At 39.7% G+C, this 27371-nt stretch overlaps 1 protein-coding gene across 3 annotated transcripts in view; it reads right to left on the minus strand.

Annotated features, from left to right (window-relative positions):
- Nucleotides 1-27371, minus strand: part of BMAL2 (basic helix-loop-helix ARNT like 2) — a 107277-nt gene that overhangs the window by 35580 nt on the left and 44326 nt on the right. For 2 of the 3 annotated variants that reach the window (XM_082738514.1, XM_082738516.1), the window contains 6 exons: nucleotides 19691-19732; nucleotides 16208-16365; nucleotides 9328-9407; nucleotides 7844-7936; nucleotides 5671-5788; nucleotides 4708-4851 (listed from right to left, as the gene is read on the minus strand). In XM_082738514.1, the coding sequence (XP_082594640.1) occupies nucleotides 4708-4851; nucleotides 5671-5788; nucleotides 7844-7936; nucleotides 9328-9407; nucleotides 16208-16365; nucleotides 19691-19732 (635 nt within the window). The remainder of the gene's footprint in view (nucleotides 1-4707; nucleotides 4852-5670; nucleotides 5789-7843; nucleotides 7937-9327; nucleotides 9408-16207; nucleotides 16366-19690; nucleotides 19733-27371) is intronic. The other variant, XM_082738515.1, reaches the window with a different exon arrangement.

The raw sequence follows: 27371 nt of genomic DNA on the forward strand, positions 1-27371 counted from the left end.
GGAGGTGTTCTTTTCTATTTTTTGGAACAGTTAGTGGGGAATAGGTATTAACTCTTTAATTGTTTGGTAGAATTTACTTAGGAATCATCCTGGACTTTATTTGTTGGGAATTTTTAAATTACCAATTCTATCTTATTACCAGTAACTATTCTGTTAAGGTTTTCTATTTCTTCCTGATTCACTTTTAGAAGACTGTATGTTTCTAGGAATTTATCCATTTCTTCTAAGTTATCCAATTTGTTGGCATATAACTTTTCATAGTACTCTCTTATAATCCTTTGTATTTCTATGGTGTTGTCAATTACTTCTCTTTCATTTCTGATTTTATTTGGGTCCCCTTTTTGATGTGTTTGGCTAAAGGTTTATGAATTTTAATTGTTGTTTAGTCTTTATTTCATTTATTTCTGCTCTGCTTTTCATCATTTCCTTTCTCTACTCACCTTGGGCTTTGTTCTTCTCATTCTTTTAGGTGTAAGGTTAGACTGTTTGAGATTTTAGGTTTTTGAGGTAGGCTTGGATTGCTATTAACTTCCCTCAGCTGCTTTCACTGCGTCCCCCAAATTCTGGACCATTGTGTTTCCATTTTCACTTGTCTCCGTGTATTTATTTTTAAAAAGATTTATTTATTTTTGAGAGAGAGAGCAAGAGAATGAGTGGCAGGGAGGAGCAGAGGGACTCCCAATGAGCCCAGAGCCCGACGTAGGGCTTGATCTCACCACCCTGAGATCAAAACCTGAGGCCAAAACCAACAGTTGGATGCTTACCTGACTGAGCCACCCAGGTACCCCCATCTCCATGTATTTTTTTTATTTCCCCCTGATTTATTTATTGACCACTGATTGTTTGGTAGCATGTTGTTTAGTCTCCATGCGTTTGTTTTTAAGAGTTTTTTCTTCTGGTTGATTTCTAGTTTCATACTGTTGTGGTTGGAAAAGATGTGTGTATAATTTCTATCCTCTTCAATTACTGAGACTTGTGATCTAACCTGGAGAATGTTCTATGTGCATTTGAAAAGAATGTGTACTGTTTTAGGATGAAATATTCTGTATGTGTCTGTTAAGTGTATTGAGTCCAATGTGTCATTCAAAGGTACGGCTTCCTTATTGATTTTCTGCATGGATGATCTATCCATTGATATAAGTGAGTGTTACAGTCCCTACTATTAGTATTACTATCCACTTCTCCCTTTATATCTTATATTTGCTTTATGTATTTAGCAGGTATTCCTATGTTGGATGCATGAATATGTACAATTGTTCTATCCTCTTGTTGGATTAATCCTTTTATCATTATTCATTGCCCCTTTGTCACTTGTTAAGGTCTCTATGTTAAAGTCTACTTTGTTTGATCTAAGTATTGTTATCCCAGCTTTTTTCCTGCTTCTATTTGCATAGAATATCTTTTTTCATCCTTTCACTTTCAATCTGTATGTGTCTTTGATTCTGAAGTGAGCCTTCTGTAGACAGCATGCAAGAAGGGTGTTGGTTTTTTTTAATCCACTGAATCACCCTGTGTCCTCAGTTGGAACATTTAGACCACTTGCTTTTAAAGTAATTGCCATTTTGTTTGTTTTCTGGTTGTCGTTGTAGATTTTCTCTGTTCCTGTCTTCTTGCTCTCTTATGACTGTGGACTTTCTTTAGTGTTATGCTTGGCTTTCTGTTTATTTTTTGTGTACCTATTATACGTGTTTGGTTTGTGGTCACTGTGAGGTTCATATATAACATCCTAAGTATATAGCAGTCTATATTAATTTGATGGTCACTTAAGGTTGAACATATTCTGAAAGATTTTTTTTTGCTCCCCTCCCCTAATTTATATATTGTCATATTTTACATCCTGTTATTCATGATTTTCTTACTTCTGAGTATGACCTTTTCATTTCCACTTCAGGAAGTCCCTTTAACTTTTCTTGTAGTGCCAACTTAGTGGTGATGAGCTCCTCTAAGTTTGGTTTGTCTGGGAACTCTTTATCTGTCTTTTAATTCTTAATGATCATCTTGCTAGGTAGAGTATTCTTGGTTGTAGGTTTTTTTCTTTCAGCACTTTGAATTGATCATGGAACCCCTTTCCAGTCTGCAAAGTTCCTGCTAAAAAATCAGCTGATAGTGTTATGAGATTTCCCTTGTATGGTACTTATTGCTTCTCTCTTGCTGCTTTTAAAATCCTCTCTTTATCTTTCGTTAATCTTTGACATCTTAATTGTGATGTGTCTTGATGAAGAACTTCTTGGGTTCACCTTCTTTGGGGCTCTCTGAGCCTCCTGAGTCAAAGATGTGTTTCCTTCCCTGGGGTAGAGAATTGTTTAGCTCTTATTTCTTCAAATAAGTGTGCTGCTCCTTCCTCTCTCTCCCCTTCTGGGACTCCTATAATGTGAATGCTTGTTTGCCTGATGTTGAAGAAATATTTTTACCTACCCTCACTTTTTAAAATTCCTTTTTCTTTTTGCTCTTCAGCTTGGGTGCTTTCCATTACCCTATCTAGATTGCTGATTGATTCTTCTATATCCATTAATCTGTTGATTCCCCCTGGTATATTTTTCATTTCAATTATTGTATTCCTCAATTCTGTTTAGTGGTCTTTTATATTTTCTATCACTTTGTTGAAGTTCTGAGTTCTTCCACCCTTCTCTCCAGTCTGGTGAACATCTTTATGATCATTACTCTAAACTGCTTATTTCTGTTTCATTTAGTTCTTTTTCTCTTTCATTTGGAGCATACTCCTATATCTCCCCATTTTGCTTGTCTATGAATTAGGCTGAAGAGCTAGTCCTTTCAAACTTGAAAGAATTATCTTGTGTGTGGTCTTTTCCTGTGTAGACACTGTATCTGGTGATTTTGGCTGGCTGGTTGAAACTGTAGCTGGTGTCAGTGAGAGTCCTAGGGCACTCCATGCTGGGAATGCACTGGAAGGATGGCTGGAGATGAAGTGGGCACAAACTGAGGAGGTCTTAGGACTATCTACACAGAGAACACCCTGGCAGGACAGGTGAAGTGGACACAGGCTAGGGAGGTCCCGGAGTTCTCCACAAAGAAAGTACCTTAGCAATTCAGCTGAAATAGAAGTGGGTACAAGCTGGTGGGTCCTGAGGCTCTCTGCACAGAAGGCATCCTGGTGAAATCACTGAGACTGAAGTGTTGGCATGGGCTGTGGTGGTCTTTGGGTGCTCTGCACTGATGGTGCTTTGGCAGGTTAGCTAAAGTGGATGCAAGCCAGGGTGTGGGGGTATTCAGCCTAGAGGTTGCTCTGGCAGGGCAAATGGAGCTGAGAGGGACAAGGAGCCCTGGACAAGGGGCACTCTGGTGGGTGAAACAGCATAAGCTGGCTGGGCAGGTGGGGGGGGGGGAGCAGTCTACACTGGGGATGCTCTAGCAAGCCATCTGGAGCTGAAGTGATGTGGGCCTGGAGTATTCCCCGCTGCTTTGCACTTGTGTTACCTTGGCAAGTCCACAAAGTCCACAAAGTCATACCAGGCTGTGGATAATCTTATTTCACAGATTCAGTGGGATTAAGAAATTTATTCACAGCCACAGAGCTAGCAAGTGATAGAACCAAAATCTGATCCCAGGCAGCTGGATTCACAGCCTCTTCAACACCGAGTCAACTGTGACTTCAACCTCAGGAGGCCTTAAAGGTGACTTTAGACAACCCTTGCCCACTCAGAATCAAGGGCATGAGGGCGGCAATGGCTGGTTTACAAACAGATCCTCTCTTACCACTGCTGAGTCATTCTGCTATGTTTCTTTATGGTGTAACATGAGAGTAGGGGCGTTAGATTTGAGTGGGAGTTTTGCCAATCTCCTTTCTGCAAGTTACTGAAACTCTCCAAGTCTCTGTTCCCTGATTCTTAATCAGTGGAAAGCATAGTGTTTTCATGGGGATTAAAACAGTACAGTCTCTGATCCAGCACAAGTATATGCTTGGTAAGTGAGTATTGGGTGATTATTGTCTTAGGTGGCTGCCAAAAAAAGAATTGTTCGAAACTTGTAAATAAACTGAATATTGCTGCTCAATTATTGTATTCCTCAACTCTGTTTAGTTGTCTTTTATATTTTCCATCTCTTTGTTGAAGAGAGAGAGAAGACATAAATAGACTCTTAAAGGATGGGAAAGAAAATCCCACAATAAAATTTGCATAGGAAATCCTATCTCTAATAGGTTAGTATATTCTTAGGCAAAAAAAAAGTGGGAGGCATTTTTCAGTCCCCAGAATTTCCCAGTCAAATAAAATAGATGAGTGTTAAATCAATTAAAAACGTAAATGAGACAAACCTATAAAAGATTCATAGGAAAACAGAACTAGAACTATTTACCAAAGAACTAAAAGCACTGACTGTCTTAAGAAACTTTTACCAAAATTAATCAAATCAGGCTCTTGTACTATTGCAGTTTTTAAAAAAGCCCTAACTTTCATATTTTAAAACAATGGGATTTCATTTCCCTCCCCATTGGAAAGCTCCGAAGCTGCAGTTTCAATAGCACCATTAAAATCATGGACAATGAAGGGCCTGCAGTTACCTGATAAATGTGAAAGATGTGATGAGTCCATCCAAATAATTCTGGTTAAAAAACAATCTTATCTCCTTGGGTGTTTTTGGCCTCAAGTATTTGTCTTGACCACACACTTTACTATTTCTGTATAGAAAGCTTTTAGGACATTAATTTTATACCCCTGCCTTAAATCACTTGATATTTTAAAATGATGATACCTTTCTTCTTTGAGGTGGATAAGCATTCATGCTCTTCTTTGACAGAGATTTTACAGCTCTTTATCCGACAAAAAAAGGATCGCCTCGAGCCAGAGTACACATGCATCCTTCCACTGTGGAAATTACTGTGAACCTGCAAGCCAGCTTTCGTAGCAGGAGGCAAGAGAACAGGTGGAAAAGAATATTTTCATATAGATAAGAAATGTTAGGAGACACATTTCAAAACAATTACCTTTTTTTTTATACATTGAAAAATGGTTATTTAAAGCAATGACATCATTATAAGGTAAACCACAAAGTGAAATATACCAAAAAGAGCATATGCCAAGGAATTATATTTTTATAACTTATAAACACTTGCAGTTCATCTTCATTTTTTCCCTGGGGGGGGAACAAAGGTAATCAAAATGAAATGAAAAATTTTTTTAAGTGAAAAAACCCCTCAACTTACAGTAGTAATCAATGGCTTTAAGCATCACTACTTTATATTATAAATAAATGTTTGGCACTGAGCATTTCCAAAGTGGTATTTTCAGAGAAGATAAAGAATATTTACACTTCCAAAGCACAATTATACAAGGTATTTCATATGGAGTAGATCTAACTCCTATAAGAGAGAACTGTCTAGCATATGGCTGAATAACAGAAACCCCAGCAATTTTTTAAATCCCAAATGATACTTTCTTATAAAGATTTTATTAGCATATGGAACATAGTGATTATAACACAATCACATATCCCCCAAACAAAGCATCTTCATATGAACATATTTGTTTTTGTATGTGTAGATGAATATGGGAATTCCCTATTGTTTTTTGAACTCTAGATTAATGACTGTAAGGTTTACTAAATGTCCTCCTCATAAAGCCATAATTAGCTCATTTTTCAAATTATTGCACAGCCGTGCTTTGAAGTAATAATTTATTTACATAAAATTACAGACATGCTGACATAAGCACTTACTTTTGGCATCGATCAGCTTCTCTCTCGGTGAAAGGTCAGAAGAAGAAAGTTGCTCCTTTACTTTGGCAACATCTTTTGGATGTAAGAAGTCAAATAAGCTTTGTCCAGTCAAGCTAGCCTATTTATAAGGTAGATGTTCATTTAAAATCAGTACCATAACTTTTCTACATTTCTTCACGTGAACTTATGGTAAATACTGTTAAAACTGCTTTTCCTCAAGCTCAAAGATCCATCTCCTACACTGTGACATTAACTTAGTGTTAAAAGCAGGGTAATACTTGTAGATAGAAATATATAAAACTGTATCTAGAAAGACACAAATCACAAATACCTAATCACTGATATTCGGTGAACTCTTGTTAACATCCCCCACCCAGTTCTCTTGTTACTTCTAAATTATATGATTATTTAAATTTTTTTTAATCCTTGGTAAAAGTAAAAAGATTATATTATAATATGGAAGTCACAATGTATCTGTGATTTTACGGTGTGATTCAGATTTTTAAAAAATCACTGCACTATTAAAAAAACCCAAAATCTAACCTAGAATACCTCCCATTTCCCATTTCACTTCCCCCAATATGTACAGCATTCCCATGTCTATGGTTTTGCTTGCATGGTCTCATCACCTAGAATTCATCCCCCCTCTCTACAAACTCAGAGTTCCCTCACCACTCCAGCCAACTGACTTTTGGTCCCTGACTTCCTCCTCAACTGAAATGTCTTCCTCCCCTTCTCTGCTCATCTTAATACCTAAGCAGACATTCAGCTTTGTATATCACCCTTGCCTTATGAAATCCTTTATTACCTAAAGTAGACATTCTTATATAGAAGACAGAACACATGGACCAGCTAGCTGGACAAATGGACAAGTAGCCTAGACTGAGTTAGATATCTCATATTTTTTTTTTTTTTAAACGAGGCACAGGCAGGAAGGTTTAATCAGTTTCTCACACGAAAAAATATGGAACACTTCACGAATTTGCGTGTCATCCTTGCGCAGGGGCCATGCTAATCTTCTCTGTATCGTTCCAATTTTAGTATATGTGCTGCCGAAGCGAGCACGATATCTCATATTTTTAAAAAATAGCATTTTATTAATCAATCTGCTATATGATTGGTTAATAGAAGTTTCTACTCTATGCTTCAAAGCAAATCAGGTTCCTGAATTTGAAAAGCTAAGGACCAGATCCTGCCTACATCGTGGGGATTTCAGAGTCCTAAGAAGAAGAGAAGTCAGTATGTCTCTTGAATGGTCTGAAATACTAGGTCAGTGCCCAGTGGGATGAGATTCATGTCACTAATTTGTAACTTACATGCCTATCCTAAATTGTAAGTTGTGTGTGTATGTGTGTGAGAGAGAGAGAGATGTTCTCTATCTCATGTTAGGAAATAGAATAATCAAGTCTTGACCTCCCCTTGTGTCCCCAATGCCGATAAAACCAGCTGCAATGATTCATTTGGTTCTTACTCTCTCTGTTTGTAGGCTCATAATACCTCTTCTGTTACTTAACTCATTATCTATGAATCTATCTCTCTAAATTTTCATGTTTGGGGAGAATATAGGTGAAGTCATTGGGATTATTGAAGAGTAAAGCTGTGGTCTGATTCCTATTTTAAAAGTGACCACAGGAGCTAGTTTATTTACTCCGTTGGATTAGTGTTAGTGCTAGAGCTTTTGAGTAACTAGCTCAAATTAAATGGTACTTGGGAATGAAGAGGTAAAGAGAAGAGAAAGGTGGTTAAATGAAAGATGACTTTTAGAGTTTGTTGCCAGAGCTTAGATCAAAAACTGTTATGCATGTAACCTAATAATAAATAATAATGCTGTCTTTTAGAGGAAACAGAAGGACACCAAACATTGTTCAGACAGTCTCAAATGTGACACCTATTTTGTCTTTACAACCTAGAGACAGGTTTAATCATCATTTCCCCTTGTCACGTAAGAGAAGGCTACAGCTCAGGAAAATTAAATAACTTGCCAGAGGTAAGGAAGTGAACACTCTTATCAGAAACAAGAACCCATAATCTTTGCATACATTTCCATCTCTCTAGGAGTTCTAACCTAGTGGAACCTAAGCCCACAGCCCAGGGTTCAAGAAGAGAACTCAGAAATATGTGTGTGTTCAAAGAAGTTAAGCATCATGTGGAAAATATCCTCAGTTTTGGATACCTGATCATAATTAAGTATTTTGGAGACTGATTTAGAAACGAAGAGAATTTTTCCTCTTTCACATCCAACCACAAATAGGAAGCCTTCGGCAGTCTAGAATTTAAAAATATAAACGTGAATATTAAAAAAAAAAAGTCTGTCTTACACACATTCAAGTACTCTGAAAATTCCTGTAGCGATAAAACAAAGAGTGGTCATAGAGCTAGTAAAATTAGGACATTTTCTTAAACTATAAAAAGACTGATGAAGAACATCAAAATGAACCCCAGTCTAAACTAGTTTTTGACATGGAAAATTTGGCCATGGAATATTGGGTTGTGATATTTTCTAATATAGAAATGACCTACCCCAAATTCTATACTGCATATGAAACTATAAAAATATCAAAACACTGCAGTAACAACTGCCCGAGGATATGCTGAGATGCAGGGAATGTGTAGAGTGGGGACAAGAAAAAGAGCAGATGTCCTACAATACACCTTGTGAGGAATTACTAACCGCTCACTGGAAACTAAACTTAAAAAACTCTAACCTCACCTCGGTTAGATGAAGTCTGCCCAGTACATCCTTTGTGAAGCAACCTATATGGAAATGGACCTGTATGGACACAGGATGAGTCTAGCACTCCCATCAGACGTTGCCTTGAATCATTTCTACTAACTGGAAACAAATATGAGGTGAGTTTGGCAGACATACTCTAGAAGGGCAGAACAAGTGTTATATTAGGACTGAAAGAAAAAAAAAACACTTAAAGATTGTGAGAAAGCTTCCAAAGCATACTGTACATGTTGCTAACTTTAGATATCTTAATCTTCCAAAAAAAAAAAAAAAATCCCTTACATTCCTATCAGGAATCTTGTATTTAAATTCAGCTCTTCAGATAAAAGAGCTTTTCAAAAATTGAGAAAAAATAGACAAGTATATATATGATGATTCTTTCTGTTTCATCATGCTAAGGTTTAAAGCCCAGGAGTCATTTATCTCCTCCTGGGGGCAGGAGAAGCCTATGAGATGGTCATATTTTCCAAGTCAAATAACCTCTAGAGGAGAGAATCTGAAAACCCATGCATATGAATGGTGAGAACAGAAATGTCAAAGCATCGACTAATAGCTCATTAAGCAGTAAGGGCTAATGTGCTGAAAACAGAATCCAGAAGAGAAAAGGATACAAGGTAGCTGGCTTTTAAGGAGGTGGTGATGGAGGGCAAGAGACCCCATGGCACAGGAAGCGAGTACAGTGTAAGTTTAGGATCAAAGACAAGCTTGGCTCCATATTATGGAAATTGCATATCCTCTGTCTCTACTTTCATCAGCCCAAATTAAGACATGGTTACTTATGCAACTTATTTTTATAGGAAGAGAGCTATGGTGTATTTGGGAGCCCTGGCTGTGGCAGCCGGAAGCGAACCCAAAAAAATCTGCATCCCATCCAAGTAAAACTGAAAGGACAAACACAGCTTAAACAAACAGAACTCTGGGCTTACCTTAAGGATTAAGTGTCTGAGCTCATTATCCTGAATAAATGAAGGTCTATAATTACCTCCTGCATAAGAATTTGTCATACCTAAAAATAAGTCCAAAAGTTATGGAAAATAGAATAGAGTTGGAAATGTAGTAATTACTCAAGGGAAATAAGTACCGTTGCCGCTGCATTGTGAATGGTACTATTACTAGCACATTCTATGACTTTATTGTCCTCATTCTTTCAATAGTATTAGATTAGGATGTCCTGATTTTATACTGTAAGTTCTTGGAACTACTTATTCCCTTACACTTGAATGTGTGGACACCAGGAGCTGATTTCAAAAGAGAACCATATTTTCTAATACACTATAGTTCCTTAGCTTCTTCAAACTGTTCAGGGGCACTGGGGTGGCTCAATTGGCTAAGCATCCAATTCTTTGATCTCAGGGTCGTGAGTTCAAGCCCTGTGTTGGGCTCCATGCTGGGCATGGAAACTACTTGAAAACAAAAACAAAAACAAAACAAAACAAAACAAAACAAATGGATTATGTGAATTACCCTAAATAGGAAGATTGTGGAACTTTAAATCACTGCTCTGGATTCATAAGATTTTTCAAATGGCGCTTTAAAAATCATATGGAGACTTCTGATAATATATAAAAATGTATAAAATATAAATGAAATAATTCATTTTAAGCCCTTAGCACAGAGTTTATTGTATCAAAATAAAAGTCTCTAAATGAACAGCTGACAAAAGGAGGAAAAGCAGGACCTACTTAAAGGTTTCAATGAGAGAAACAAGGGGAGCACCAAAATCAATTGTGCATGCGTGGCCACAAGGGGGCGCAGGGGGACAGCCCACCAAGCCAAGGTGCCCTGTCCCCAGATAACATCCAGGCAAGCGTAATTCATAGGTAAATCAATTTTCCCTCTGATATACTCAACTTTCCTAACCCCAAGCCCCTCTTCCTGAGGACCGCAAGAAAAGTTGCTTTTGCAAAAGAAAGATGGGTTAATACCCTGAGAGGTTTGTTTGTTGTTTTGTTGTTGTTTTCCCACCCTGGGACCCTTGGAAAGACTTGCAGCTCAAACTCACAAAATACGTAAGAGCTGGCGGGCGGTTGTGGGGGGTGGGATGGTGGTGAGGCAGTACCCAGAAAATCAAAAACACCTCATGGTCTTACTTGATATAGCAGCACCCATATGAGCCTGGCATAAGTAAGTAAATGAAAATCTCTTCCAGAATCTACCTTCTAGGTAAGGCTCCAAGAATTCCCTCAAATGATTTCTTATGATTATAAATGAATACACAGCAACCTGACAGGAGGGAGTTGAGAAAGAGCAGAAAGATACAGACTGAGTTCCAGGCCAGCATAGGCTATAAATCAGTCTGAGCAAAGCAGTGTTATCTTCTGGTCTGGCCTGAAGGTCAGAAGAAGTATGTTAGGGAAACCCTGTCGGTGTCAGCCAGCCAGAACTGGGAGGTGGGACAATGAGCGGAGGACAGGCTAAGGAGAAATGATGGGGGTAAGGACTGAGGTACTACTAAAACACATGCTGTGATATTCTGGACCTGTGCAGTGAGGGATAACAACTTTTTAACCTTTTTTTATTTGAGAGAGAGGGGAGGGGCAGAGGGAGAGGGAAAAGCAGGGATCCTTGTCGAGCAGCGAGCCCAATGTGGGACTTGATCCCAGGACTCTGGGATCATGACCTGAGCTGAAGGCAGATGCCACTAGGGCACACCGAAAGATAACACACAAGGAAACAAGATCACTTACCTTTATCACAGTGTTCATTGGGTTACTAATCAAAATCACAGTACCTATTCCTCCTCCCCCCTCCTACCTCCAACCCAGAGTAAACACTGTGCTTGCCCTTGATAGGTGTTAGTCTTTACTATTAACAATGACCCTATTCAGTAAATGCTTTTCCCCTATTTTACAGCTACAGAGGTGGAGGATTCGAATGTGAAGTGACTTGGGTAAGTCACACAGCCATTAAGTAAAGGAGCCAGGCTTTGAACCTAGGAGGTTTGCCTCTGGGACCTCCATGCATGGACCACTTCACCCCCACCCCACCCAGTACCAGTACTATGACTGCACACACAGAATGCCCAGAGTTTCTCTGAAGGCACCTGCTGAGAAGAAGGGCTACTCCAAGTGTGGTCTGCTGACTGGTGTCATCAGCAAACTATGGCAGGTGAGTATGGAAATGAAAAACCAGCATTTTTAGGGGCACCTGTTTGGCTCAGTCAGTTAGAAGCATCTGCCTTTGCCTCAGGTCATGATCCTAAGGTCCTGGGATCGAGCCCCACATCAGGCTCCCTGCTCAGCGGGGAGCCTGCTTCTTCTCCTGCTCCCCCTGCTTGTGCACATGCCTGCTCTCACTCTGTGTGTCAAATAAATAAATCCTTTTTAAAGAAAGCAATTTTAGAGACTTTTATGGAAATGTGACATTGTTGGGGCACCCCAGCCCATGAGCATTTTTCCAGGATTTAGCTGTAATTTGTAATGGGTGGGGGTGGGTAACACTTGTCCTTCACCCAGATAATTTGAGAAGCAATATTTAAAGCATGTAGTGCAAAAATTCACTTCACAATCCATTTGTCTTTAAAGTAATTATGCAGGGACCAAAACAACATGCTCCGCAGGCAGCCCTCTGATGATGTGGGGTCCAGGTTTCTGTGATCTACTCCAGTAAGGGTACTGGAAGGCAGGCAGACCCAGTTGCCTGAAGTCCTCTTACTCGTGGGCAGCACCGACTAAAGGGTCTGCTCAGGGTGTGTGATGAGCCCTTGAGCACCTCAGAAAGGCCACTGGCAAAAACCTGTGCTCTGGTGAAAGGAAGGACAGTCCGTTCTCCCTACTGAGCTTCTCTTGCTCCTCCTCCCACTCCTACTTCCGCTGTAGCATTTGTCACCCTGGGTTTTAATGATCTCTGCCTGGGTCTGTCTCCTTTGCCTGCCATGAACCCCAAGAAATCAGAGATCTTGGTCCTTCCTTTTCAAGTCCCTAGCACAGACGGGAACCTGCATGATGCTCAGTGCCTGTTTGTTGGATTAGTTGATGGATTCATGACTTTTCCCCTTAGGTTCTCCTCCCTCCAGGCATTGCGCATGTGAAAATGGTTGGGTAATTTTAGAGTTGCAATCAAATGACCTCAGTGGGGCCTGCAAATGTTCACTGCTAAAAGATTTAAGGTTAATATTGCATACAACTTATGCAAGATCCAGTTGTGGGGTAAAAGGGAATCCTGTTTCACAATGGATGGTTATGAAAATGAGACCTCCTGTCACACTCCTGCAAGGATCCTGCCAAGCAGTATCCTCACACTTGCACTGTTCTGCTTGGCATCAGAGGGATCGAGGCTGTGCTTGCTTTTCCTCACTGCCTGCCCTCCAGATTTGCAGATAGTCAGCGAGAGTATGGCAGCCACCATTCTGCATGTGGAAATCTAAGGAAGGTGATTTAAAGTATCTATTTTTTGTGAAAGGGACTTCTTAAGCAGAGAAGAAAAGGCCAAGACAAGAAAATTATGCAAGAAAAATATTTCCGTGGTAAAAACTGAGTAAAGGTGGTAGACGAACCACTTATAAAGCTAGTATGACCGTTAAAAGACAAAAGTAGTAAAATGGTATCTGCAAAAACTTTGTCAAGGAATACACAAAGTAAAGAAGGTATAAAATGTGACCACATGTGTATAAAATGTGGAAAGGGGGAATACAAATGTAGTGCTTTTAGAATGTGGTCGAAGTTAAGAGACCATCAACTTGGTATACGTTACTACATATTTAGGATGTTATATATGAAATTCATGGTTAGTACAACCAAAAGCCTATAATACATACAGAAAAATAAACAAAGAGAAAGAAATCCATGCATAACACTAAAGAAAGTCCTCAAATCACAAGGAAGGGATCAAAAGGAGGGAATGGAGAAGAACTACAAAAATAACCAGGAAACGATTTTAAAAATGACCATATGCACCTATCAATAATTATTTTGGAGCATCACATTTAATCAAAAATCACAGGGTAATTTTTGGATAACAATGGATAACAAAACAAGACCCAACCACATGCTGCCCCCAAGAGACTCGCTTCAGCACTAAAGACACAGGCTGGAAATGGAAGGACTGGAAAAAAATATTCCATGCAAATAAAAGCAAAACCAAAATGGGGTAGTGGGGTCCCTGGGTGGCTCAGTGGGTTAAAGCCTCTGCCTTCGGCTCAGGTCATGACCCCAGCATCCTGGGATCGAGGCCCGCATCGGGCTCTCTGCTCTGTGGAGAGCCTGCTTCCTCCTCTCTCTGCCTGCCTCGCTGCCTGCTTGTGATCTCTCTGTCAAATAAATAAATAAAATCTTAAAAAAAAAAAAAAAGATGGGGTAGTGACAATTATATCAACAAAATAGACTCCAAAACACTGTAACAAGAGACAAAGAAGACCATTACATAATAATAGTAAAGGGATTTATTCAAAAGAGGCGATCACAATTGTAAATATGCATCATACACAGGTGCACCTAAATATATAAGGCAAGCATTAACAGACATCAAGGGAGAAGTTAACAGTGATACAATAATAGTAGGGGACATTAACACCCTATTAGGTCAATGGATAGAAAAGAAGGAAACAGTGGCTTCAAATGACCAATTACAAAAGATGGGCTTAACAGATCTACATACACAAAACATCCCATCCAAAAACAAGAGAATATACATTCAAATGCACATGAAACATTACCCAGAACAGATCACAAGAAGATAGAAATTTAAAAGAAAGACAACTGAAATCAAACATCTTTTCTGACTACAACAGTGAAATGAAATCAATCCCCCCCCCAAAAAAACCCCAACCCCCAAATGTGTCAAGGCCAAAAAAACCCCCCAAAAACAAAAAACCATGCTACTAAACAACCAATGCATCAGCAAAGAAGTCGTAGAAGAAAGGAAAAAATACATGAAGACAAATGAAATTAGAGACAATGGTTCAAAATCTCTTGGATGCAGCAAAAGCAATTCTGAGAGGGAAATTTATAGTGATAAAGACTCACCTCAAGAAAGAAGAAAAATCTCAAACAACCTAACTTTATACCTAAAAGGAGCTAGAAAAAGAACAAACAAAATCCAGTCAGTAAAAGGAAGAAAACAACAAAGATCAGAGTGGAAATAAATGAAACTGAGACATAAAACTGTTAAAACTTTAGCCAGATTCATCAAAATCAGAAATGCCAGAGGAGTTAAAACTGACACTATGAAAATGCAGAGAATTAAAAAAAAGACTACTACAAAAATTATGCAAAAAAATTAGACAAACTAGAAGAAATGGGTAAATTTCTAAAAATCTACAATCTCCCAAAACTAAATCAGGAAGAAAGAATCTGAACAAACTGGTTACCAGCAAGGAAGTTGCACCAGTAATCAAAGAACTCTCAATAACCAAAAGTTTAGGGCCAGAAGGCTTCACAGGTGAAATTTACCAAACATTTAAAGAAGAGTTAATACCTCCCCTTCTCAAATCATTCCAAAATATAGAAGAGAAAGGAAAACAGCCAAATTCTTTCTACGATGCCAACATTACTCTGATACCAAAAACAGACACTACAAAATAAAATTACAGACCAATATCCCTGATGAACACAAAAATCCTCAACAAAATATTTCCATACCAAATTTAACAATACATTAAAAGGATCATTTTCCATGATCAAGTGGGATTTGTTCCGGAGATGCAAGAATGGTTCAGTACTTACAAATCAATCAACACAACACACATTACAAAATGAAAGATAAAAATTATATGATCACCTCAACAGGTGCGGGAAAAGCACTTGACAAAGTCGACATTCAGAAAAACTCAACAAAGTGGGTACAGGGGGAACAAAATAGTATAAATGCTCTAAGTGACAAACCCAGAGCTAACTTCATCCTTAGTGGTAAAAAACTGAAAGGTTTTCCTCTGAGATCAGGAACAAGACAAGGGTGTCCACTCTCACTACTTTTATTCAACATAGTACTCGAAGTCCTAGCCATAGGAATCCGATAAGAAAAATAAGAGACATCCAGATTGGTAAGGAAGGAGTAGAACTCTCACTATATGCAGATGAGAAGATACTACATACAGAAAATCCTAAAGACTCCACCAAAAACCTACAATAAATGAATCCAGTAAAGCTACAGAATACAAAAATCAACATACAGAAATCCATCGCATGTCTACACATTATTAACAAACTAGCAGGAAGAGAAATTAAGAAACAATTATATTTACCATTGCATCCAAAAGAATAAAGCACCTAGGAATAAATTTTACCAAGGCAGTGGAAGAATTATACTCTGAAAACTCTTAAGATGTTGAAGATGTCTTAGACAATGAAGGACATTGAATATGACACAAATGGAAAGACACACCGTGTGCATTTAAAATAAAGCTTTTAGTGAAACCAAGATTTTCAATACCCAGATTAGGTATTCCTCTCCACATATAGAATAGGAGCATCAAAATTGATGCCTGTAAACAAACTGATGCCTATAAAGCTGAAGACACACCTGTATAGAATTTCAGGAGCCAATGACCACAAAAATGAATCCGGGATCTCAATTACAGGGTGGACTTCACAAATCCAAGTGCGGGGGAGCCTGTGTGGCTCAGTCAGTTCAGTGTCTGCCTTTGGCTCAGATCATGATCCCAAGGTCCTGGGATTAGGCTCCCTGCTCCGCGGGGAGCCTGCTTCTCCCTCTCCTCCCTCCCTCCTCACTATCACTATGTCAACATCTCTCAAATAAATACATTTTTATAAAATCTTTAACATTTTATAATTTCATAAAATCGTAAAAAAACTCTTTAAAAACAACAGCAACAACAAATCCAAGTGCAGAAGCCATTTCCAAACTCACCTTTTAAAGATTTCAAGTGTTGGACAGCCATTCTTAACACTGTGAGCTTGTCCAGTTTCCGTGCCATGGGATTGCACTGAGGGATCATTGCTGACAGTTCTTCGATCAGGTTATTCATTTTATCTCTCCTCCGCTTTTCGGTTTGGCTATGAGCTTCTCTAAGAAGGAAAAGAACCTCCTTTATTTTTAACAACGAGCAGACCCACAGTTAACCACGGAGGCGCAGACTGGAGCCTGAGGAGGCCAGCGAGCACACCCTCCTTGCTCCCAACTCCGGCCCTGCACTCCCGGTTCAGGGAAGAAGAGGAGCTGCTGAGCACCAAAACGGCGCTCATCCCTCAGCCGACCAACTAACCCTGCTCGCTCCTTCCTTCCTATCTTATTTCCAGAAACCTTTAAGAACTAAGAGGTGTCTGAGGGCCACATGAGTAGTTTTAGAAATTCCCTCAGTCTTAGAAGGCTACCCAGCTCTTCCTTTCACTACAGATCACTGCTCTCTGGTATTCGCTTCAGCAGCTTCCCATGGGGTTGCAAATGTGTGCAAGTCTCTCTCTTTGGGGAAAAAAAACCTCCCACCTTATCCCCCTCTGAGGGGTTTTTACCTTGCTACTATCTTCCCTTCTCAGCCAGCTTCCTGGATGAACATCATCTCCACTTTTTTTTTTGACAGGCAGAGATCTACAAGTAGTGAGAGAGGAGGAAGCAGGCTCCCTGCTGAGCAGAGAGAGCCCAATGTGGGGCTCGGTCCCAGAACCCTGGGATCATGACCCAAGCCGAAGGCAGAGGCTTTAACCCACTGAGCCACCCCGGCGCCCCACCATCTCCGCTCTTTTCTCTTCTCAAGCAGGCACCTTTCCACCCATCTATTAAAATCAACCTTCAGCAAACCCTGCCCCAAACACTATTTCTAGCAGAGGTCATCCTTATATTATGCAAGGCCTTGCTGATCTCTGCCTTGAATTTGACGGTCCTGACATTCCTTATTCCTCCGCTGGTTCCTGTGACCCTCCCCTGCTCCGCTGCCCTCCCTGCTCCACTCAGTCCCCTTGTCTTTTTACCAGCTCTTCCTCTTTCCTTAAAAGCAGTGCCCCAAGATCCCCCAGTTGGCTCTACTCTTTCCTCACCTTACAACTTCACCCTGAGATAGCTCCTTCTCTCAGAGGCTTTACAGCAGTTCCTAAGCTACTATTAAATCTCTAACTCGTTCATACTTCACCCCCTTCCTGACCTTCAGAACTTGAACTACACACTTAACTGATTCACAAGTGCCTTAAACCTCAGGTAAGCCCATACTGAATATGTTCTTTACAATCTACCCCCATTTTATATCTCCTTCCTCCATTACCCTTGACTTACTCTTGTAGAATTTATCTTGGTTGCTGATATCACTAGGCTCATTCTAGACCCTTCTTCCTTCTTCACTCGGAAGAACCGAATAATCACAAACTCCTATAGGTTCTAGTTCTTAAAATGGTTCTTATATAGGTCTTCTCTTCCTCCCCATCCACTGTGTCACCACCTTGATTCATGACGTGACAGCTCACTGTACTACCCCCAAAAGCCTTTTAACCTGCTATACTTCCAGTGTCTTCCCCTTTCAGTCTACGCAAACCCCAACTTCCAGAATTATCACTCTAAAACAAATGAAGTCATCTAATTCCATTGCATCAAACTGCTAAAATAGATTTCCACTGCCTACGAGGAAGAGCCAAACTCCCTCAGGACATCCCAAGGTTCTCCATGATCTGGTTTGCGCCCTCATTTCCAGGTCCATGTCTCCGTGCATTCCCTACACCTCCACGCGTTCAACTCCACAGCAATGCCAAAGAACATGCTGGTCCTCACACATGCCGAGTCACCTCACATCTCCTCTGACTCGCTCTTTGCTAAGCTTATAAAGTCCTTCCCTTCTATGTTCTTGGAAAAATCCTCTTCGTTCTTCGAAACCCACCTCAGCTATTCTTCCGGGAAACTGTCTGTGGCGACTACATGATGAATCGCTTTCCTCTCTCAGCTGCCTCTATGTCTTCGATCCTTCTACCATGTCACCAGACCTAAGTCACTGTCTGCTGGAAATTCAGTATTATTTAATACGTCACCAGGAAAGAAAAACGTTGCCCATTAACAGGAAGGTGCCATTGAGAAAGACCTTTTTCGTGGATGGTAAAATGTAGGGGGGAATTGTAGATCTTACATTTACATTTTACATTTGAGTTAGGCTCTTTTACTCTTCACACTTGACTGTAAACATCTGTCTGTTTCTCCTACAATAGTCAGATTGTGGCGCTTCGAGAATTTCCACGTAAGAAGAGTTTAAAAAGGACAATCTGATGGGAAAGAAGGAGGAGACTTGCTCTGACCTGTCTTTATGGGAAGTTTAAATTAGACAAAAGAAAATTTAATTTTTCCACATAAGAGATTGGGGGACGGGAGAACACTAATGAAAACCGATGGAGATAATATTCCCCTTCCCACCCAACGATTCACCCTTGGGTCACACTACTTACCTTACACTTGGGTCACACTACTCCTGGAACAAAATAAGTACTTTTGAGTGAACTGGATAGAATTCAAATTATATGTATGTTCACATAAGATTTAGTTATATACTCATGCTTTGGTCCATTCAGGAACAATTTTTAGATTAAAATTTTATGTTTAGAAGAATGTTAGAGTTATCCTCCTGCTAGAATTATCACCTATCATTTCTACCAGGATTCCCCATCAGCACAGACACCAACAATGGGCAGAGATGCCTCTTTCCAGGAATGTACAGCAGATGCGGTCTTCTGTCTCTGAGGTAGGGGTTAGAGAAAGGTGAGAACATGTGGGAGCAAGGCCCTGTGGAGAACAATGAATGATGATGGCAGGAGCTAGGAAACCCAGAAGAAGGCAAAATAGCTAGTTTTTGAAGGAGATGCACCTAAAAGATTTCTGGAAGACTGTATTAGGGAAAGACCGATTTACCAGAGGCTGGTTGTCTGATAATTTAGTGGCAGGGGTCTGGCTCTTAATTCTGCATACTCTTACTGCCACTTTGATCCCTGTCAGTGTTTTGCAAATTAGATACAAAACCAGAATAAATGAAGAATAAGCAAAACTGAGATCTGGCCATGTTGCCAGATATAGAAAAATTTTTGTTGATGCTGAGAATATGTTGAAACAATTGACAAAGACTAACAATCAGATGCTCCTCAGAAGTAACTGGGATTTCTTTACAGCATAAATCAGCTTTGCTCTAGTGCTTCAAGAATAAACAGTCCCTCTAAGAAAAATTTAAAGGCACATTAAGACAAATGTTATTCCAGTAGATAGAAAAGGTAACAGGTACTTGACATTCAGCACTTCTCAGAGCATATGGGATGAGAAAAACCTAATATTCGTGAATTAATTCTATCTTGGCGTCACCTTTTACTTTGGCTCAAGGTTTGTATCTGCAACATTTTCCACCCACCATCTACCAATCTCAACGGTTCAGTGTACCCGAAGGATTTCATTTTAACTTGTTGTTCACCATCTTCCATTCTACAAAAAAGCAGGATAAAGTGTCAAACTACATGAAACAGCTTTTATGTCATTCTTGAAAGAAAATGAATGTGAGATTAAGTACTATCATCCTACATCCTAAATCCTATTAAGTCTTAGTTAAATGCTACCCTGAGCTCCTAATGACTGGAAATGATTATTACTGTGGACACAAGTGGTGGTGGTGGTTCTCCTCCTGAGGCTCACAGGCCCCTCCTCCCCATCAGGGCAACGAAAACTGCTAACTTGTGACAATGAACAAAAATTATTTTGTGTGAGTCCTGAGAAATATAATTTTCATATGAATAATATTAAATAGAATAATTTTTAGACAATTGGCTCCACCAAAAATTTTGTAGTGATGATATTAAAATAGCCTAAAAGTAAATGAAAAGGAATTTACTCTGTTAAAATTTACTTTTTAATTAAAACTATCATTGAAAATTGGAAACTCCGGTCACTTGGCAATAATATTAATAGTCACAGTAGTATATTCCCTAGCAGAATATGCCAAATGTATATATGCGTGTGGGGCTATATATGTATATATACACATGTGTGTGTATGTATTATGTAAGACGGGTAGTTACCACCAGACCACTACTATAGCAGAATATACTGATGGTGACAGAATACATTCCACGTTAAAAAATGATGCAGGCTGAGTAGTGTTTAAAAATGCATATTTTAAAAAATATTATTTCCAAATGTATCAGAACAAACAAAAATAGACTCTTAAATACAGAGACCAAACTGGTGATTTCTAGAGGGGAGGTAGATGAGGCGATGGGCAAAATAGGTGAAGGGAATTAAGAGGTGCAAAATTCCAGTTATAAATAAGTCACAGGAGGGGCACCTGGGTGGCTCGGTGGGTTAAAGCCTCTGTCTTCGGCTCAGGTCATAATCCCAGTGTCCTGGGATCGAGCCCCACATAGGGGTCCCTGCTTGGCGGAGAGACTGCTTCCTCCTCTCTCTCTGCCTGCCTCTCTGCCTACTTGTGATCTCTGTCAAATAAATAAATAGAATCTTAAAAAAATAAAAAATAAATAAATCGCAGGAATGAAAAGTATAGCATAGGAAGTATAGTCAAGAATATTGTTGGGGTGGGGCGCCTGGGTGGCTCAGTGGGTTAAAGCCTCTGCCTTCAGCTCAGGTCATGATCCCAGGGTCTTGGGATCAAGCCCCGAGTCGTGCTCTCTGCTTAGCGGGGAGCCTGCTTGCTCCTCTCTCTCTCTCTCTCTGCCTGCCTCTCTGCCTACTTGTGATCTCTGTCTGTCAAATAAATAAATACAATCTTAAAAATATATATATATTGTTGGGGCACCTGGGTGGCTCAGTGGGTTAAAGCCTCTGCCTTCAGCTCAGGTCATGGTCCCAGTGTCCTGGGATCAAGCCCCGCATCGGGCTCTCTGCTCTGTGGAGAGCCTGCTTTCTCCTCTCTCTGCCTTCCTCCCTGAGTGCTTGTGATCTCTCTCTCTGTCAAATAAATAAATAAAATCTTAAAAAAAAAAAAAAGAATATTGTAATAACATTATATCCTGATAGATGGTAAGTACATAGATCATAGTGAGCACTGAGTCCTTTCTGGAATTTGTGTGTTGCACACACAAATCTAACAGTGTCAACTGAATTACAAAGGGGAAAAAAAAACTCTAAAGAAATGGTGAAATCCAAACCTACTGTACGTATGAAATCCAAACATACTATTATTTAATGGTCCCTGGTAGAATAGAGAAAAGGCATGATCCTATATTAGCCAAACAATTCATTTCTTGTTTGCAGCATAAACTAGGTAAGTGCAAATGCAATCAAAATATTCTCCAGATTTGCTCCTTTTCATGCCTTCCTCTTTTTAAAACCTTCTTCCTTTGGTTTCTGAGATACTACCCTACTTCAGAGCCATGTCTTCTCACATTTGGGCTAGGATTTCCTTCCTCCTTTTACAGTGTTTAGGCCTGAGTCCCCCCAGAGTATATCCTCAGTCCCCAAATCTTCCCACACTCTACACTTCCCCCAGTGACCGTGCATCCATGTCAATCACTGCAATGGCTTCCTGAACATTAGAAATGTGTGAATCTCTATCTCTAGACCAGGTGTCACCCCTAAGCACCAGGTCCTCCTATCCAACTGCCTGGTTGAAGAACTGAGACTGACCATGCTCTCACTGTATCCAAAACTGAATTCACCACCTATCCCTTGATCTCAGCATATAACATCCTCCAAATAGGTAACCAAATGAGAACATTTGGACGCTTCCTGTATTCCTGCTCTCCTTAACCAACAATCATGAATTCTCTTTTAAACTTCTCATAACATGCCCTTCCCTTTCCATGCCCTGCTGTCCAGGACCTTACTCTCTTAGACCAATGCTCAGAAAACATCCCTGGCAAAACTTCTCAGCTATTTTCTCTGCTTCCTGGGTTCCCCCCCTCCCCTTCAGCCCATCCTCCATGTTGTTTCCCAAGTGATTCTTTGAACATAGAAGTCTGTACCACTTCCCACCTGGTAGGATGGCTATATTCTTTTTAAAAATGGACAATAACAAATATCAGCAATATGGAGAAACTGCATCCTTCACACATTGCTGGTGGGAACGTATATGCTGCTGTAATGTAAATGTAATGCTGGTGGGTACAGCCACTGTCAAAAACAATTTTTGTGATTCCTCAAAAACTAAACATAGGATTACCATATGACCCAGAAAGTCTCCTGAGTATATACCAAAAAGAACTTAAAGCAAGGACCCAAACACATACTGGTACATCAGCATTCATAACAGCATTATTCACAGTAGCCAAAAGATAGGAACAACCTAAATGTCCACCAGCAGATGAATGGATAAACAAAATGGGATATATGGCAACCCCTGTGCAGAGTACCCCAGAACCCCTCCCTGGCAGGCATGTACCCTGCCTCAGCTCCAGCCAACACCCCTCCAAGGCACTATCTCTACAGACAGTCCTAGAACATACCTGTTTGCACCCACTTCAGATATCCTACCCGGACACCTTCTGTACAAAGAACTCAAGGGTCTCCTGCTTCTACACACTGCTTCAGCTCCAGCCACTCCACTGGGGCACCCCCTGCAAATAGTACCCCAGAAATCCCAGCTTCCCTTCACCTCAGCCATCCTTCCAGAGTATAAAACTCAGTGTATAAAACCTGGAACTTTGCAACACACAGTTGGGACAGGGCGCCCACTCCACAGAGAGCCCTGGAATCCCTTAGCATATACCCACTTCAGCTCCACCTGTCTTGCCAGGGTGCCCTCTGTGTGGAGAGCTCCAGGATACCCTGAATAATACTCACATCAGCATCAGCTACACTGCCAAGGTTGCCTCTGGGTGTAGAGCTTCAGAACACCCCGGCATGCACCCACTCTAGCTTTAACTAACCTGTCAGGGCACCTGCTGCAGGGAGGCCCAAGGGCCACACTGACCTGTACCCACTTCAGCTATCCTGCCACAGTGCCTACTATGTGGAGAGTCCTGAGACACCCAACCCATGCCAAACTCATCTCCAGCCAGTGAAAGTCGCTAAGTGCACCAAGCCTTCCTTCAAATTCAGAAGTTGTTATTCTGCTTAATTCATAGAAACAAACATGGGGAGTAAGGAAGGCAAAATGGGGAGACAGAAATATGCTCCAAAAGAAAGAACAAGACAAAACCTCAGAGAAAGGAGCTAAATGAAATGGAGATAAACAATATGCCTGATAAAGAATTTAAAGTAATGATCATAAAGCTGCTCACTAGGCTGGAGAAAAGAGTGAGTGAACTTCACAGCGAGACCTTCAATAATTAAAAAATGTAAAAAAGAACCAATCAGAGCTGAATAATACAGTAACTGAAATAAAAAATGCCTTAGAGAGAATCAATAGTAGATTAGAGGATGCAGAATATATCAGCGATAAGGAAAAGCAGGTTAATGAAAAGCACACAAGCTGAATGACAGAAGGAGAAAATAATAAATGAAGGTTGATTAAGAGAACTCTTAGACAGCAGTAAGTGAAAAAACATTCCCATTACAGGGAACCTAGAAGCAACAGCAAGAGAGAAAGGAAAATATGTATTTGAAGAAGTAATAGGTGAAAATTTCCCTAACATAGGGAAGGAAATAGATATCTAGTTTCAAGAAGCACAGAGTTCTAAGCAAGATGAACCCAAGAAGGTCCAAACCAAGACACATAATAATTAAAATGCCAAAGGTTAAAGATAAAGCAAGACCTTGCATGCACCTGGCTGGCTCGGTCAGTACAGCATACTACTCTTGATCTTAGGGTCGTAAGTTCAAACCCCACATTAGACATAGAGCCTACTTAAAAAATAAATATATAAAGAGACTTTTAAAGGTAGCAAAAGAGAAGCAAAAATTTACCTACAAGAAAAACCATGAGGCTATCAGCCAAGTTTTCAGCAGAAACTTTGTAGGTCGAAAGAAAGTGGCATGATATATTCAAACAGATTTATTCTGAGGATGCAAGGATGGGTCAATATTTGCAAATCGACCAACATGATACACCATATCAACAAAATGAAGAATAAAAATCATAATCTTCTCAAGGCAACTGGGTGGCTAAGTCAGTTAAACATCCGACTCTTGGTTTTGGCTCAGATCATGATCTCAGGGTCCTGGGATCAAGTTCCATGTAAGGTTCCCTGCTTGGCGGGGACTCTGCTTGTCTCCCTCTCACTTTGCCTCTCCCTGCTAATACTCTCAATTTCTCTAAAATAAATAAATCTTTTTAAAAAAATCATGAGTTTCTCAATAGATTTAAAAAAAAAGTATTTGACAAAATTGAACACTGACTCATGATAAAAATTCTCAACAAAGTGGGTTTAGAGGGAACATATCTCAACATAATATAGGCTATAAGTGAAAAAACTACAGTCAACATCATACTCAGTGATGAAGGACTAAGAGATTTTCCACTAAGATCAGGGACAACACAAGGATGTCCACTCACCACTTTTATTCAAGATGGTGTTGGAAGTCCTAGTCAGAGCAATCAGACTAGAAAAAGAAATAAGAGGCAATCATATCAGTAAGGAAGAAGTGAAACTGTCACTATTTGCAGACATGATTCTACATATAGGAAACCCCAAAGACTGCATCAAAAAACTATTAAAACTAGTAAATTCAGTAAAGTTGCAGGATGCAAAATTAATATACTGAAATTCACTGCTTTTTTTTGCATTTTTATACACTAATAACAAACTAGCAGAAAGAGATTTTAAGTGAATACTCCCATTTACATTTTCACCAGAAAGACTAAAATACCTAGGAATAAACTTAACCAGGTGGTGAGAGATGGGTGCTCTGGAAACTGTAAGACTTTGATGAAAGAAACTAAAGGAGACACAAATAAATGGAAAGATACTCTGTGTTCATGGAATTAACATTGTTATATGCAACGAATGAATCATTGAACATTACATCAAAAACTAACGATGGATTATATGTTGGTCAATTGAATCTAAATTAAAAAAATGTTCCTTCTATCCGAGACAATGTAAAGATTCAATGCAATCCCTATCAAAATACCAAGAGCATTTTTCAGAACTATAACAAACAATCCTGCAATGGGTCTGGAACCACAAAAGACCCTGAATAGCCAAAGCTATCTTGAAAAAGAGCAGAACTGAAAGTATCACAGTTCCAGATTTCAAGATGTACTACAAAGCTATAGTAATCAAAACCCTCTGGTACCGGCACAAAAACAGACACACAGATCAAAGGGAAAGATTAAAGGGCCAGAAATAAACCCACCACTACATGGCCAATTAATGTATAGCAAAGGAGTCAAGACTATGCCATGGGTAAAAGAAAGTCTCTTCAACAAATGGTGCTGGGAAAACTGGAACACTTTCTAACACTATTTCACAAAAATAAACTCAAAATGGATGAAAGACCTATATGTGAGAACTGAAACCATAAAAATTCTAGAAGAGAACACAGGCAGTAATTTCTCTGATGTTGGCTGTAACAATATTTTTCTAGATATTCCTCCTAACACAAGTGAAACAAAAGCAAAAATAAGCTATTGGACCTATATCAAAATTAAAAGCTTTTGTGCGGCTTTCATATAATAAGGCAACCTACTAAGGAGAAGATATTTTCAAATTCCATATCCAATAAGGCACTAATATCCAAAATAAAAAAGAACTTATACAACTCAACACCCGAAAAGCAAACAATCTGATTTAAAAATGGGCAGAGGTCCTGAATAGACATTTCCCCAAAGACATACAGATGGCCAACAGACACAAGAGAAGATGCTAATCACTAATCATCAGGAAAAGGCAAATCAAAACCACAAGATAACACTTTCCACCTATCAGAATAGCTGAAAACACAGAGATGAGAAATAACAAGTGTTGGAGAGGATATACCGAAAATGAAACCCTCGTGGTAAGGCTGTAAATTAGTACAGCCACTGTGGAAAGCACTATGGATATGGATAATTTTATGGAAAAATTATCAGAAAAATTAAAAACAAGAATACCATATGATCCAAGAATCCTACTACTGGGTATTTACCCAAGAAAACCAAACCACTAATTATAAAAGATACATGCACCCCTATGTTTATTGCAACATTATTTATAGTAGCCAAGATATGGAAACATCCTAAGGGTCCATCAATAGACAGAAGAAGTAGTGCACCTACACGCACACGTGCGCACATGCACGCACACACGCACACACACGAATATTCCACAGCCATATAAAAGATGAGATCCTACCATTTGCAACATGGATGGTCCTACAGTGTATTAAGCTAAATGAAATGGTCAGACTGAGAAAGATAAAAGCCATATGATTTCATTCATGTGGCATCTAAAAAACAAATGAATAAACTAAAAGCGGAATTGGACCTATAAATACAGAGAGTTAGTGGCTGCCAGAGGGAAGGAGGGTGAGGAATGGGCAAAATAGTAAGGGGTGTGGGAGATATGGGTTTCCACTTATACAATGAATAAGTCATGGGAATAAAAGGCACAGCACTGGAAATATTGTCAATGATACTGAAATTACGGTATATGTGACAGACTGCAGCTATGTGGTAAGCATAGCATAATGTATAGAGAAGTTGACTAGGCTGTACACCTGATATTAATGTGACATTGTTACAGAAATGTGGTATATACATACAATGGAAAGTTAGCCATAAAAAGAATGAATTTCTTTCACGGAAACAAATGATAATGAAAACACAACGGTTCAAAATCTGTGGGACAGAACAAAGGCAGTCCTGAGAGGAAAATATATAGTGGTATAAGCCTTTCTCAAGAAAGAAGAAAGGGGGGCGCCTGGGTGGCTCAGTGGGTTAAGCCGCTGCCTTCGGCTCAGGTCATGATCTCAGTGTCCTGGGATCGAGTCCCACGTCGGGCTCTCTGCTCAGTAGGGAGCCTGCTTCCCTCTCTCTCTCTCTGCCTGCCTCTCCATCTACTTGTGATTTCTCTCTGTCAAAGAAATAAATAAAATCTTAAAAAAAAAAAAAAAAAAGAAAGAAGAAAGGTCTCAAATACACAACCTAAACCTACACCTAAAGGAGCTAGAGAAAGAACAAGAAAGAAACACTAAGCCCAGCAGGAGAAGAGAAATAGTAAAGATCAGAGCAGAAATCAATGAAATAGAA

Source organism: Mustela nivalis, assembly GCF_964662115.1.
Source record: "Mustela nivalis genome assembly, chromosome: 7".
In the NCBI taxonomy this organism is placed as follows: Eukaryota; Metazoa; Chordata; class Mammalia; order Carnivora; family Mustelidae; genus Mustela; species Mustela nivalis.